The 15,339-nt window shown below is 41.2% G+C and overlaps 1 protein-coding gene across 4 annotated transcripts in view; it reads left to right on the forward strand.

Annotated features, from left to right (window-relative positions):
* LOC109111495 (AT-rich interactive domain-containing protein 1A-like) overlaps positions 1 to 10,393 on the forward strand; it is a 65,177-nt gene extending 54,784 nt beyond the window's left edge. For 3 of the 4 annotated variants that reach the window (XM_042776027.1, XM_042776029.1, XM_042776030.1), the window contains 8 exons: positions 4,826 to 4,958; positions 5,053 to 5,225; positions 5,598 to 5,739; positions 5,936 to 6,040; positions 6,170 to 6,266; positions 6,361 to 7,195; positions 7,285 to 7,415; positions 7,504 to 10,393. In XM_042776027.1, the coding sequence (XP_042631961.1) occupies positions 4,826 to 4,958; positions 5,053 to 5,225; positions 5,598 to 5,739; positions 5,936 to 6,040; positions 6,170 to 6,266; positions 6,361 to 7,195; positions 7,285 to 7,415; positions 7,504 to 9,411 (3,524 nt within the window). In that variant the 3' untranslated portion in view covers positions 9,412 to 10,393. The remainder of the gene's footprint in view (positions 1 to 4,825; positions 4,959 to 5,052; positions 5,226 to 5,597; positions 5,740 to 5,935; positions 6,041 to 6,169; positions 6,267 to 6,360; positions 7,196 to 7,284; positions 7,416 to 7,503) is intronic. The other variant, XM_042776028.1, reaches the window with a different exon arrangement.
* Positions 10,394 to 15,339: the final 4,946 nt, after the last annotated feature.

A 15,339-nucleotide genomic window follows, 5' to 3' on the forward strand; every position in this document is an offset into this window, starting at 1 on the left:
ATTTTGGACTAAAATCTGATGTTTATCTATTTGTTTATCTTTATGTATGTATGTATTTATTTAGCTGAACATTTGGTGCATCAATTTTTTTTTTTTTTTTTTCCTGATTATTTATGTTCCTGAACATTTGGTGCATGATTTTTTTTGTTTTTGGCTTTTTTTTTTTTTTTTTTTTTCTAAGATGTTATATCGGTGCATATAAATAAAAATGCTTGTTAAAATTGCATAAAATGTCTTGAGTCTACAACAGCAGTTGTTATTTAAAATGGTTGAAAAGGGTGATTTTTATCATCTCGAACAATGTCATCAAAATATCATCAATATTTACACCCTTCTCTCTGCACATGTGCGACTCATGGAGACCTTTGTTGTATCCGTGGAGTTCCCAGTGCTGCGTGCCATTTTTTATTTATTTTATTTTTTTTAAAGATGGTGTGTCTTATTAAAAATATCTCCGCTATTATGCAGCACATGAATATTATTTATTGTTGAATGCATCAATCAGAAGAAGCTGAGCACCGGACAGGCATCCAGAGCATATTTACTGTAGCAAGCGCAGCATTTGTCTGCAACAATGCCAGTGTGTCCGGCCTATTGTGTGAGACTGGCAAAAAGCCTGAGTGTTAAAATATTCTTAAGGAGAACAGTGGGTTATGCACTGCTTTCTGTTTCGCTCCATCCAGCTGTTTTTCAATCCAAAAACACGTCCCATGTAAAAGACTCTGTGAGCCAGAGAGTGAGTTCAGTAGAGAGAGAGAGAGAGACTGAGATTACAAGAGAAATGGGGCGAGTTAAAGGGGATCCCCTGTGATGTAGAGCATGTCTGCTTGGCACCGGGTCAGGTGCTCCAGACTGACTGCTTTTTTTCCCTGCTGCAGACGGCTTTTTCCTGGCCTTAGGATTCAGAGGCAAACCCCTGGAGGGCTGAACCAAGCCAGAAAAAGATGAATGGGGAAAAAAAGTGAAGGGGGTGGTGGTATGTAAAGTCAAGCTGGGATTTTCTTCCTCATCTTTTTTTCTTTCCCACCCTCCCCCTCTCTTTATCTGCGTTAGAGGGATATCCTTGCCCAGAGGAGGGAGGCTGAGGTATTGTGTGTGTGTGTGTGTGTGTTAAGGAGCATGTGTGAAATGCCAGATACGGATATGTCTGACCTGCCGGTGACCCCAGTCTGTACGAGTTAATGAATGGAAGCATGAGTCATCTGACAGAGGCGTGCCTGTAGTAATCGTCCTCTAGCTGGCTGCAACATGTGGCGTCCAAACATGCTGTTCATCCACACACATTTGTGTCTCTCTCTCTCCGCTTCATTCCTTTGGCTCTCTGACATTTACACACATACACATTGCCTCATGTCTGCCTAAATAAGGCACGTGGCCTCATAGTAATCATGTTGGTGGGATGGGCACAGGCACTCAAGGACTTGGAAGTAACAGGAGGAACATCGCATAATGGGCCCTCGTTTGTAATTTTATGAGTATTAAGCCTGTTTATCTGTTGAGTACTCAAGTGATTAAACTGACCAAGGTGCCGTTTGCTTAACACTTTATATTTGAACTCAGCACCCAAACAAACACAGCCCTACCTAGAAGAAACACACCTCGCACAAGTATGGATGAATCAGTTCTGTTACTATAGCTAATATTAGAACAACAGCATGTCTTGGTTCTGTGAAACGGTAAAGCCAATGTTGCGTCTTAAGCAGAAACGAAGCAACCTCAGTATCTGTTTTCAGGCCTTCCTACTCTTTAACGTCTAGCGCTGGAAAGCTTTTCTAATATTAACGCTCCCATCATGAATGTAAACGCCCCCCTGTTGCTGATTGAACACGAGTGTTCTGTTGCTCAGTCTGATCGCTCCAGTCAACTTAGTTTTTTCCCTATTTACACCAGCAGAACTATGTTCAAACACATTTTTTTCCAGCACACACAGAACATACAGCTACCGAGTATTGACAGTTGTTTTTGTGTTGATTTCAATTTTCAACAGTTTCTCAGAAATCACTTGCAGCACCTTTCAGTCGCAACATGAGCGATACTGTGTCCAGGTCCAAGTCACTACACGTTTCAACCCAAAATACTATCTCAACAGCCATTTGTGAGCACTATTTATTCATATCACACTAAAGCTGGGCCTTTAAAAAAAAACTAATGGTGTACATTACAGTCTCTGGCATTGTTGGGTAAATTTACTTTTAAAAGTAACGCAATACTGTGCTACTTTCTAAAAAGTAACAAATTATGTTACTTAGTTGCTTTTTATGGAAAGTAATTTAATGTGTTGCGTTACTTTTGCATTACTTTTTGTCATCTGGGCTGGGCTTTTTTTTTTTTTTTACAAAAATGACAAACGTTACGTTTATCTCAAGTCGTTTTTGCTTATTAGTATGGTGTGGATCATTAAAGGTTTCAGCAAAGACATTGGTTAATAAAATGAAGTTAAAGGCACAAAGGATATTATTATTATTTTTTTTACATAATTATTTCAGGTTTGCACCTTATTCTGAGTTTACATTTGACAGTTTTTATAAATTTTGTGGAATACTGAAGCTGCTTTTGTGCAGGTGAGATGAGTAAATGCATGTTTACATTGTCTAGATCTACAGTAACATCGTGTTCTCACACACACACACACACACACACACACACACACACACACACACACACACACACACACACACACACACACGTTTGTTTTTGTGAGAAGTGGGGGACTTCCCATAGGCGTAATGGTTTTTTTACTAACTGTACGAACTGTATATTCTATCGCCCTACACTAACCCTACACCTAACCCTACCCCTTACAGGAAACTTTGTGCATTTTACTTTCTCAAAAAAACTAATACTGTATGGTTTATAAGCGTTTTGAAAAATGGGGACATGGTTATGTCCTCATAAGTCACCCTCTCCTTGTAATACCTGTGTCATACCCATGTCATTATACAAAGTTGTGTCCTGATATGTCGACAGGAGAGCTACACACACACACACACACACACCATCTCTGCACTCACTCCTGGTTTCTCTCAACAAGAGGACAGGAGAGCTGTCAGTCAATACATGGAAATCAAAGGAACTGGCATTACTTGTTTGAAAAAGTAACTCAGATATTTTCTTGTAAATTAAAAAGTAATGCTATACTTTACTAGTTACTTGGAAAAAGTAACATTGTAACATAACGTTACTTGTAATGCGTTACCCCCAACTCTGGTCTCCGGGCTCCAATATTTTACGATTCACACAAGATGAATCACTGTCTGGGCATCTGAGATTTTGTTGTGGAGGTAAAGGCTAGTTTTACAGCAAACTGTGTGCGTATTTAAGTGCCGTGTGTTCGTTGCTTTTATTACATGGCTCTGTGGAATACTTGATTCTGATTGGTCAGTTGAGACACTCTCTCGATAACAACTGGTAAAGGCTGATAACACAGGTTCATCCGAGTAACTGAAGTTGGTGCTGTACTCTTGCTAGGAACAGTTTTTCTTCATGAGAACTTTGCGTTTGGTCAGCTAATAAGATATTAAACTTCAATTAAATATTATGTGTACAATTATTTAATGATGTCATCATGGTATCGCGGACTCGCTCTCGTTCTCTCTATATATATATATATGTACTGGTAAGATTTTAAGAGTTCTGTCTTAAGTCTATCTTTTGTAATATAATATAAGTTAACATAACATACTGGTAAGATAATAATATAACAGTCCAAACTCAATCCTATATTTCTTTTGAAACTCCATTTTAAGAGTTCTGTCTTAAATTCATCAGATCTATCTTTTATTGCCATAATAAGTATTTAGAGCCTGGTCTGAAACAGCAGCAGCGCGCCAGGCACGGTCTTGTGTAATACGTGGTTTCAGACACGCGACGCTGCACCAGGCCAGTTGTGTCACCCGGCCTAAATCAGGAATAGGGAGCTATCCCTTAAAGAAGTAGGTTTTAAGTTTCACTATCTCAGCAACTGTTCGTCCTAGCAGCTTTGAAGCTTTCCAGCCGCTATTGATTGGCCAGGCTCGTGACTCGCAATGGGCTGCTAGTGGTCTCTGACACGTGGTTTTAGCTTTGCATTCAAATATTTCAACTCAAATCAATATTTTGTCTCTAATGATTTACCTATGTGGCAAGCAGCTGTGTAATAAGCTGGATAATGTACATCCAGCCTGTTGTTATCGCAGAATAACCCCCCACAGGGTGATCAGGACCCCGACTCGAAGCGGCTGGACCGGCTGGATGTACATTATCCCTTACTTGGCATCTGACAGAGCATTTGGACCCAGAAACGGTGACACATGACGTCAGACTTAAGCCGATTGCCTCTACTCTTCTTCTTCTTCAACACATGACTAAGCACTTACATGTGTGTTAAGGGGTTTGTTAGCTGCTGGTTGAGTGCTAGTAATGGAGACTATGTCATGCTGGGATATGGAGCTTTAAACCTAAGGATGATACTCTCTGAGCACTTAGCTGGCAGAGCACCTCTCCCTGTGTCACCGCTGGGGGAAAGTCCTCAAAATGAGATTAAGCGGCATGAAAAGCAGCATGATTTCATGCAGGGGAAGGTTGCCAAATGAGCCGAGCTCAGCACATTTCCTCGAAAGTGTGTCGGCATGCTGTCTGCCCACACTGACAGTGAAAGTGCTTCGAAAGCGACAATCGCAGGCAGTCGGAAGGTATTTGATGTTTAAATTACAGCTGTGTGGACAGGGATTTTGGTTTTCTGGTTTGCGTTTCTTATTCAAACACATTGTTTACTACACACAATATGACGTCGCCTAAACCTCCTTTAGGATTTGCTGACTGACCGATCCAATCTTTTTCCCCCCAGCTGGATCAGGATCGTTACAGGGTCCTCAGACGCCTCAGTCGACCAGCAGTTCTATGGCTGAAGGGGGAGACCTGAAGCCCCCTACACCTGCGTCAACACCGCACAGTCAGATGCCACCCATGCCTGGTGCAAGGTACATCTCAATGCTGTGCCTCTCAGTTTTGGGACAGGACATTCAGAATGATTTCAAGGGCCAGAGTATATCTGACATTATCTTTCTCTCACAGGAGCAGTGTGAATTTACAGGACCCGTTTGCTGACGGTGGGGATCCAGCTTTTTCCAGACGTAACTCCGTGACCCCCAATTCAGGTTATCAGCCTGGTATGGGTGGACCAGACATGATGGGCCGCATGGGGCCTTTTGAGCCCAATAAGGACCCCTTTGGTGGTATGAGAAAAGGTGACTGTTCTGGTCGTATCCTTACAGTGGAATTTCAGTGTTCTCTCGTATGAATTTATCTAGTAATGCTACTATAATATTGAGCCAAATCTATAACTGTTCACTTTATATGTAACTTGTGACATTAACATTTTGAGCTTTAAAATTGTCTGCTCTTAAAAGTATTTGTACAACCCAGTGACTTATTTGCTACGAGAATACACAATAAATATTATTTTAAACATATTATTTACTAGTTATACTTAAGTATAGATTGTGCTTTTTAATGATTTGGCGCATAGTAAATAACTCACTGGATAAGAATCATGGGTTGTATGATATTTTAGTATACAAACGTGGACGCTCATTGTGACTCTCTGCTTACATTTTCAGCAGGTGAGCAGTTCATGAGCCCAAGTCAAGGCCCAAACAGTGGCATGGGTGAACAATATAACCGAGGCCCCCCAGGACCTATGGGAAATATTCAGATGGGTCAAAGACAACAGTACCCATATGGTCCAGGATATGAGAGAAGGTGAGAGCATTTATTTCAGCATTTGTTTTTACCTTTATAGTAAGTGTAGGCAGTGAGTTTATTTTAGCAGTCCAGTGTTAATATTGAACGTTATTGTAGCTTTGCAGTGTTTTTAACATTTCAACACACAACCCAACCAAGCAGTAGTGTCTTCAGTTGTCGCTTCTCAAACGCCATTTGTTTTTTTCCCTCACAGACCAGATTCAAGTATGGGCCCAGATGTCAGTGTGGGTCCACAGCCAAACATGATGCCTTCAGATGCAGGGATGTACTCACCCAACCGGCCCCCACAGCAGCAGAGGTTAGCATTTAATTAAATATACTTAAAACTGCAATTTCATGAATGCTCATTTTTATTGTTTGCTACTTGCTATTGAGCATCCATGCTTTTTGGGCCTTTTTGAAACTGGATGTATGTTTTGGATTACAGGCTTGATTCTTACAGTAATCAATACCCTGGCCAAGGTGCTCCCCCTACTGGACCATACCCAAACCAGCAGTCAGGAATGTACCCACAACAGCAACCGGTCAGTGCAACACAATGTTTTTAAAATTATTATATCGTTAATAGCATTGCCTAAAATCTAAAAAAAAAAATATATATATATTTCTCAAATACAGAATTACACACAGAAGAGACCAGTTGATGGTGTTTACGGTCCTCCTGCAAAGCGTCATGAAGTGGACATGTACCCTTTCAGTGGTCAGCAGCAGGGACCCCAGGCCCCAGTTGGACCTCAGTCCCAACCAGAAATGTATAACCAGTATAACGCCTATCCAGGCACCGACAGACGCCCACCAGGCCCACAAAGCCAGTTTCCTTTTGGTTTTGGGCGAGATCGAGGACCTAACGCAGGCGGTCCAAACTCCCAACCCTCCATACCACCACAGATGATGGGTAGCTCCATGAGTGGCTCCATGCCTTCAGTCCCCGATGGACCCCAAGGTCCCATGTGGCCTGGGCGTAATGAGATGAACTACCCAAACTATCATAATCGCCAGGGGCCCCCTGGTGTCCCTTCCCAAAGTCAAGGCTACCATGGCATGAATCGTTCTGAAGACATGATGCCTTCAGATCAGCGCATGAACCACGAGGGACCTTGGGCTGGCCATGTTAACCAGCGGCAGCCCCCATTTGGGCCTGGAGCCTCTGGGCCACAGATGGCCAGACCTCTTCAGTCCAACTTTCAGTCCTCCCAGAACCACATTCCACAAGTGTCGAGCCCTGCACCCATGCCAAGACCAATGGAGAACAGGACCTCGCCCAGTAAGTCTCCATACATGCACACAGGGATGAAAATCCAGAAGGCTGGACCTCCAGTTCCTGCATCACACATTGCCCAGGCGCCAATGCAGCCCCCTCTGATTCGGAGAGACATGGCATTCCCACCAGGTTCAACAGAGGCCACGCAGCCTGTTCTGAAACCACGTCGTCGGCTTACCATGAAGGATATTGGTAAGAGGCTCATGGCAATGTTCCCATGAGTACTTGTGTCTCGATCCATTTGTGGGGTGGTCTTAAAATTGGCTTTTGTTCGGTTTCAGGAACACCAGAGGCCTGGAGAGTCATGATGTCCCTCAAATCAGGCTTGTTAGCCGAGAGCACTTGGGCTTTGGATACCATTAATATTCTTCTTTATGACGACAACAGCATTTCTAACTTTAATCTGAACCAGGTGAGTAAAATTTATATACCAAATCACTAGGTTATGGTTCAGGTTGGTCAACTAGTGTGACTAATTTATCTTTATCTTCCACTTGCAGCTTCCTGGCTTCCTTGAGCTCATTGTTGAGTATTTCCGAAGGTGCCTCATTGAGATCTTTGGCATCTTGAAAGAGTATGAGGTTGGAGACCCTGGGCAACGTACGCTAATTGACCCAGATGCCATTGACTCCGAGATGTCTGATGAGGAGGGGCCAGAGGCAGAGCAGATGGAAGAGGAGGATGAGGATGACGATGAAGATGTAGAGAACAACACTGTGCAGACATCACAGGTCCAGGTCAAGCAAGAAAAAGAGGAGTTCACACAGGTCCAAAAATCCAATGACAAGAATGATGTAGAAGAGAGGGAAGGCGAGGATACTTCATGCAAAGATCATCTCAGCTCATCCACCCCATTGCAGGACACCAGTGCTTCCCAGGAGAGGCCAAAGCAGGCTAGTAAATTTGACAAGCTTCCCATCAAGATATTGAGGAAAAAAGACCCATTTGTGATTGGGCGCGCTAGTAAATTGGGTCGGCGACAAGCCTTTGATAGCGGTCTTATCCATTGGAGTGTAGGTGGTGGCGACACCACAGAACACATACAAACCCATTTCGAGAGCAAGATGGAGCTCTTGAAGCATCGGAAACGGGTCCCAGTGAAAGTCGAGCCACGTAAGAAGGTATCTCATGTAGTGGAGACTGTTACGGAGGATGCTGAGAAGGCTGAGACAAATGAAGAGCAGCAAAAAGTACAACCTCAGTCATCCCCAGTCCAACCATCATCCGAAGGTAAAAGCACTACAACAGCAAGCACGTCGACGAGTATAACAGCCACCATTGATGATGTACTCTCGGCTCGGCAAGGCTCCGTGACGGAGGAAGCGGTCCGAGGCAGCCAGGATGGTGACAGAGAGAAAAATATGTTTCTCTTTGGCATCGATCTTGCACAACAGAGTCGCAATATCAAGATCTTGGAGGACGAGCCACACAGCAAGGACGAGACCCCGCTCTGTACGCTCTCGGATTGGCAGGATTCCCTCGCCCGCCGCTGCGTCTGCGTTTCCAACATTGTTCGCAGTCTTTCCTTCATTCCTGGCAATGATCTGGAGATGTCGAAGCATCCCGGACTTTTGCTGTTACTTGGCCGGCTGGTGCTGTTGCACCACTGGCATCCTGAACGCAAGCAGGCCCCGGTTACTTATGAGAAAGAGGAAGAGGAAGACGAAGGGGTCAGCTGCGAGCGAGATGAGTGGTGGTGGGACTGTCTCGAAGTTCTGCGGGAAAACTGCTTGGTCACGTTAGCAAACATCTCAGGTCAGCTGGACCTGTCCATCTACCCTGAAAGTATTTGCCTGCCGCTGCTGGACGGCCTGCTCCACTGGGCTGTGTGCCCTTCGGCGGAAGCGATCGACCCCTTCCCCACATTGGGGCTCAACGGGACACTGTCTCCCCAGAGACTTGTCCTGGAAACCCTCAGCAAGCTTAGCATCCAGGATAACAATGTTGACCTCATTCTGGCTACGCCGCCTTTCAGCCGTTTGGAGAAGCTCTACGGCTTCCTGGTGCGCATGGTTGGCGACCGCAAAGTGCCCGTCTGCCGGGAGATGGCTGTGGTGCTGCTAGCCAACCTGGCACAAGGCGACAGTGTCGCGGCCCGGGCTATTGCTGTGCAGAAAAGCAGCGTTGGAAACCTTCTTGGCTTCTTGGAGGACAGTCTTGCAGCCACCCAGTTCCAACAGAGTCAGGGCTCGTTGATGCACTTACAAAGTGCGCACTTCGAGCCCACTAGTGTGGACATGATGCGGCGGGCGGCACGTGCCCTGCACGCTCTTGCCAAAGTGGAAGAGAACCACTCGGAGTTCAGGCTGTACGAGTCACGGCTACTGGACATATCAGTGTCCCCGCTCATGAACTCTTTGGTGTCCCATGTAATCTGTGACGTACTTTTTCTGATCGGCCAGTCATGACAGCCGTGGGGGTGATCATGTTTTTCCCCACTCATTTTTTTAATGTGTGTGTGTCTGCGTGAGTGGAGAAAATTTAAGCGCGAAACTGACTGACTGTATGGTCTTTTTTTTTTTCTTTTTTTTTTTATTTATGCAAAATCACCTCAGATTCCACTGTCTATCCTTGTCTACCCTTGCTTTGCTCTCAAGGACAGATATAAGTCGCGATGGATTTAACATGTATGGATAAGAATTAAACTAACATGGATGTGCCGATCGAGATCTTCGTCTGCAAGAGTGCGCTGCCCTATGGACTTGTTTTTGTAAGGAAAAGTAAAAATACAAAAAAAGACACACAAAAACAACGAAACTGTAACCAAAGTTGCTGTCACGTTTACAGTGAGTTTGGGGAAAACTGTGCCCGTATTCACCTTCCGGGTGAGGATGGGCACGGAGACGACCATTATCTGGTTCTTGGAGGCTAAATGGACTCTCAGACTCTGGTGTGTGGTATAAATTGCTGTAACTTGGATTATATATGCTTAGCCCTAAAGGAACCAGGTCATTGGCTGTCAAAAGACATGTAAATGGGAGGCCTGTGCAGTAGATTGTAGGACTTTTTTCTGTACTGTACACCTTAAAACTGTAAACATACTGTAACAATACTGTTTCACACTGAGATAATGCTGGCTTGGCAGCAAAAAAAAAACCTGTAGTTTTTAAAAATGATGATTTTAGTTCATGTTGAGAGAGGAAAAAATGGCTTTCCCCCCAAAGTAACGTGAACCTACAACACCCCGACCTCTTCTTTGTCCCTCGATTGTATGACTTGACCCTTAAAGAAATCACCTCTTAGGACTGGTCTTGAGCTCTAGATGCAGTCCAGGCTGCAGTGTATATAATGATGTTGTAAATTACACTTTGCTCTTTTTCTTTCTCTCTCATCTTATGGCGCTCTTCACCATTTTTAATCTTTGACGAATTAAAGGTTTCACTCAACAGATCTCTCATTGCGCATTGCCATGTGTTTATTTACCACCTTCCTCTCCTTACATCTCTGGCTGTAGGGATGCAATCTTCTGCCCTTGCGATCCCATGCACATAACATTTCAGTTCCTTTCGTTAAAGCTCTAGAGGCATATCAAACCAGACAAGTCCATTTCTCCAACTGATTTCATCATCATTCACCGGAACAGATACAGTAAACGAGTTTGGTTTCCCCTCTTCCCCAGCGGTTTCCTTAGTCGATTCCAGTGCTATGGATTCATATTTGTATTTCAGATGATGTAGCTAAAAACTTGTTGTAAATTCCTTTTTTCCCCTTTTTTGGCTTAATGAATATCATTTATTCCGTATGAAATCTTTATACTATATGTTCCACGTGTTAAGAATAAATGTACATTAAATCTTGGTAAAACGCTTGTGATTGATTCATTTATAACAACATATAGGCTTATGATCCTGCAGTTGGAGGTCCATGAATTTAATACACGTCAAGTTCTATGGACTGCAGTTGTTGCATTGTTGATTATCATAGAAAATATTATGATTCATCTATATTAAAAAACAAAAAAAAAGTGGCAAAATGTTCTTGCAAATAAAGCCCTCATAATGGAAGTAAACAGTAAATGTGCAAACGCCACAAGATTAAATAACTAATAGTAATACATGTTCAGTTATTGTGATGCAATCTCACAAGCCATCTGTGCATAGTTGCTGTCCAATAATTCAAGTCATGATCCTAATTTTTACATGCATTAAAATTCCTGACAGGACCAAATCCTTAAATGCATTACACTCAGCTAATTTCTTAAAAACAAATACGATACTAAAATTCATTAAAGTAAAAAATGTTTTACACAGCTAGTTTTGGACAACCAAATAGGTTTTTATAATTCATGAAAGTGCTTAAATACAAATTCGAGACTCACATGTCTTCTGGTAAACTTTGTGCATGTCCCAATGAGTTGATTTCTGTAGTAATCAGTATGATCCACAATTGCACAACTGATAGAGCTAGACTAGCTGTTAATGAACTTGTATGAAATACAGCTTTTGATTTGGCATCAGTATGCATTAGTCTATCTGTTGTGGTGTATGGTGTAGGTCTGACTCTACAGGTATTTCTTTCTCTACTGCAGTATAGAAAATTGCAAGTCTTAAGTTAGTTCTTCTCAGGATTAATGGTGTTCAACCCAAAGGGAAACACCTAGGCTGTTTGAAATGGAATAATTGCATACTCCACAAATGCAGGCCACTGCAGGCTCAGAGAAATGGTCAAATCGCAGCTGTAATTACTTACGCTTCCTTCATTATGTTGGAAAGTGAAGGTCAAGTCGAGCGCATTGCATTTCGGGATTATGTGCACTTTCCATGCATACAGAAATACTGCTTCCTGCTTTTATCCGCAATGAGCACTTAAAGAGCAATGCAGTTTATCTCAATAGATATTTACATAAAATAACCTAAATAAAGATTAATAAATAAAATTATGGTGTATGCATAAACCAAAACCTTACCGACTGTTAATTCTTTAGAGCTGTATTTTATACATCTCGCGTGCCTGTTACGCGCTTATGAATCGTAATGAACATGCAGACACGTGGCGGCATTAATATCCTCAAATCAGAGCAAACCGTTCACAGAAGCGGGCTGAAGTTCTACAATATTTCATCCCACAGCTCCATCTAGCGTTTATGTGCAGATAACAGTTACGAATGTGATCCTGGCTAATTTATCCAGTCCGTAGACACAGCTTAATAAACCGGACAGGAATGATCGCAATAGTTTTCTCTAAAGCAGAATAATAACTCTCTTCATTGTCTTTTATCAGTTCAGTGAATAAAGCTCTGCTGCAATAACACGCAAGATGCCGTCGTCACGTGTTTGCTGTGACTTTTCTCAGCGCGTTTTTTTTTTTTTTGGTAGTCATTTCAGCCAGAGTATGATTTTGCATGTCAGATATAAATTCTTGGCATTTATACGAATGTCTGTTTGACATAAATGTCCGGAGGTTTTTGAATGGAGGACTCGTCTTTATGACCTCTAGCGGAAGAACAATTTTATGTTGGTAGAAATAAAGCTTTGCTCGAGCCAAAGCTTGTTTTGCATATCTTCTCCTTTTATGTGCAATAAAAATATTTGATGATTATTTCAGTGTTTAATTTATAATTGCATGGTTAGATGGTTAGCTAGTTAGTGTGTCTGTCATGGAAATGTGATGTCTGTGACATGCACAACTACTGAAACCCTGCTGTATTGAGTTCTGTTTTCTTCATGTTATTCTTTGATATCTTCTTACTTTTTTCCTAAATCATATTCTTTTTTGTATCTTCTTTCTGATTCTTGTTTTAGTTCATTTTATTCTGTACAAAGGCTGTAAAGCCACAAACTGGCAGTAGCTATACATTTATTTTGTCTTTAGTATTAATCTAATGTTAGTTATTAATTTGAACCTGGAAATGTTCTGTTGTCTCAGTTCAGCTCATTGATCTTCGTGACATACTTTAAAATGCATTTCCTGTACACGCTGATATTCAGACTCTGTCTGTTTTTCAGAAGCGCAACAGGATGCATATGACTTTGCAATAAAGACAGCAGAAAAACTCAACACAGCTGTCATTTACTTACAGTTAACACATGGCAAAGAGTGTTTCTTTTCCTAATAATGTTGATCTTTTTTTATTATTATAATTAGTGCACCAAGTTGTTGCTTGTTTAGAATACACACATTAAATGGACGTTTGCGTATGAAAGCTATTTTGTGAACTATAGGAATGGGACGTGAAGACATACTCCACTAAATTCAAGATGTTGATCTCTCTATCTATAAATTTATTTATTTATTTATTTTTGCCAACAGATATTAATGAAATTTACACTACACTTTGGGGTGGGGAAGGTTTTAATCTTATTTCTGTTATGATTTGTTGCATTTATTTGATCAAAATACAGTTAAAACAAAATTATGGAATATTATTACAATTTAAAACATCTCTTTTCTTTGTGAATATATTATAAGCTGTAAATCTGCTGTCTTTTCAGCATCATTACTCCAGTCTTCAGTGGTGCATGATCCTTCAGAAATCATACTAATATGCTGCTCAAGAAACATTTCTGATTATTATCAATGTGAAATGTATTTATTTATTTAATGAATTAATTTTTTTTAAGTGAAATCTTTTTACAGATTTCTAAAGAACAAGATTTATCTGAAATAGAACAGGTTTACAGCAACTATGATGATGTTGTATAACCTTTTCTCTAAGGGTGACAGATTAAAAGAGGTTTAGAGACATTTCTACAATTATCTTTATACTACGGTTTATGATTTTTTTCTATTCATAGTATTGAGAAAATGAAAAAATAAAGAGAATTAAGAAAAACATAAAAATTAACTAACTAATACAAGATTTTTACACAATAAGTCAACAGATAGATAGACGGATGGATAGATAGACAGATAGATAGACAGATAGATAGACAGACAGACAGATAGATAGATACATGGATAGACAGACAGGTTGGTAAAGACAGACAGAAAGATCAGACAGATAGACGATAGACAGCTGAGACAGACAGACAGATAGATAGATAGACGATAGATAGATTAGAATAGATACATAGGATAGAGACAGGACCGATAGATAGACTAGATGGTAGAGAGGACAGACAGATAGTAGACAGATTAGACCGATAGAGACATGGATAGACAGACAGATAGATAGATAGACATACAGACAGATAGACAGACAGACAGATGAGACAGACAGATAGATAGACAGATAGATAGACAGACAGATGACAGACAGATAGATAGATAGATAGACAGACAGACATGAACAGACAGATAGAACAGATCGCGATACAGACAGACAGATAGATAGCCCGCTAGATAGATACATGGATAGATAGAAAGATAGATAGACAGATAGATGACAGGACAGACATACAGACAGATGGACAGATGATAGATACATGGATAGACAGATAGATAGACAGCCAGATAGATAGACAGACAGACAGATAGCTAGATAGGACAGTAGACAGACGATTAGAATAGATAGATAGACAGACAGACAGATAGATAGATAGACAGATAGTAGATCCTGATAGACAGACAGATAGACAGATGACAGATAGAAGACAGATAGATATGAGATAGACAGACAGACAGATAGACAGACAGATAGATAGATACGATCAGGACAGACAGATAGATAGAGAACAGATAGATAGATAGATAGATGGATAGACAGACAGATCGATAGATACATGGATAAGATAGACAGATAGATAGATAGACAGACAGACAGGACAGACTGGATAGACAGACGGATAGATGGATAGACAGACAGACAGATAGATGGACAGATAGACCGACAGATAGATAGACGGCTCGCAGACAGACAGACAGACAGACAGACAGATAGATAGATAGACAGACAGATAGCTCGATAGATAGACAGACACGCATGGAGAAACATAGAGAAAGTGAGATAGATAGATAGATAGACAGACAAAAAAAAGAGATAGATATATAGATAGACAGACAGATAGATAGATAGATAGATAGACAGACAGATAGACCGACAGATAGAATTGATAGATAGACAGATAGACAGATAGATAGCTAGATAGATAGATAGATAGATGACAGATAGATAGATAGACAGATAGATAGATACATGGATAGACAGACAGACAGACAGACAGATAGACAGACAGAAGACAGACAGATAGATAGGACAGACAGATAGAGATTACATGGATAGATAGATAGATAGATAGATAGATAGATAGATAGATAGATAGATAGACAGACAGACAGATAGATAGACAGACAGATAGACAGACAGACAGATAGATAGATAGATACATGGATAGATAGATAGACAGACAGATAGATAGACAGACAGACAGATAGATAGACAGACAGATAGATAGATA

This window comes from Cyprinus carpio, chromosome A19 (genome assembly GCF_018340385.1).
Source record: "Cyprinus carpio isolate SPL01 chromosome A19, ASM1834038v1, whole genome shotgun sequence".
Taxonomy (NCBI): domain Eukaryota; kingdom Metazoa; phylum Chordata; class Actinopteri; order Cypriniformes; family Cyprinidae; genus Cyprinus; species Cyprinus carpio.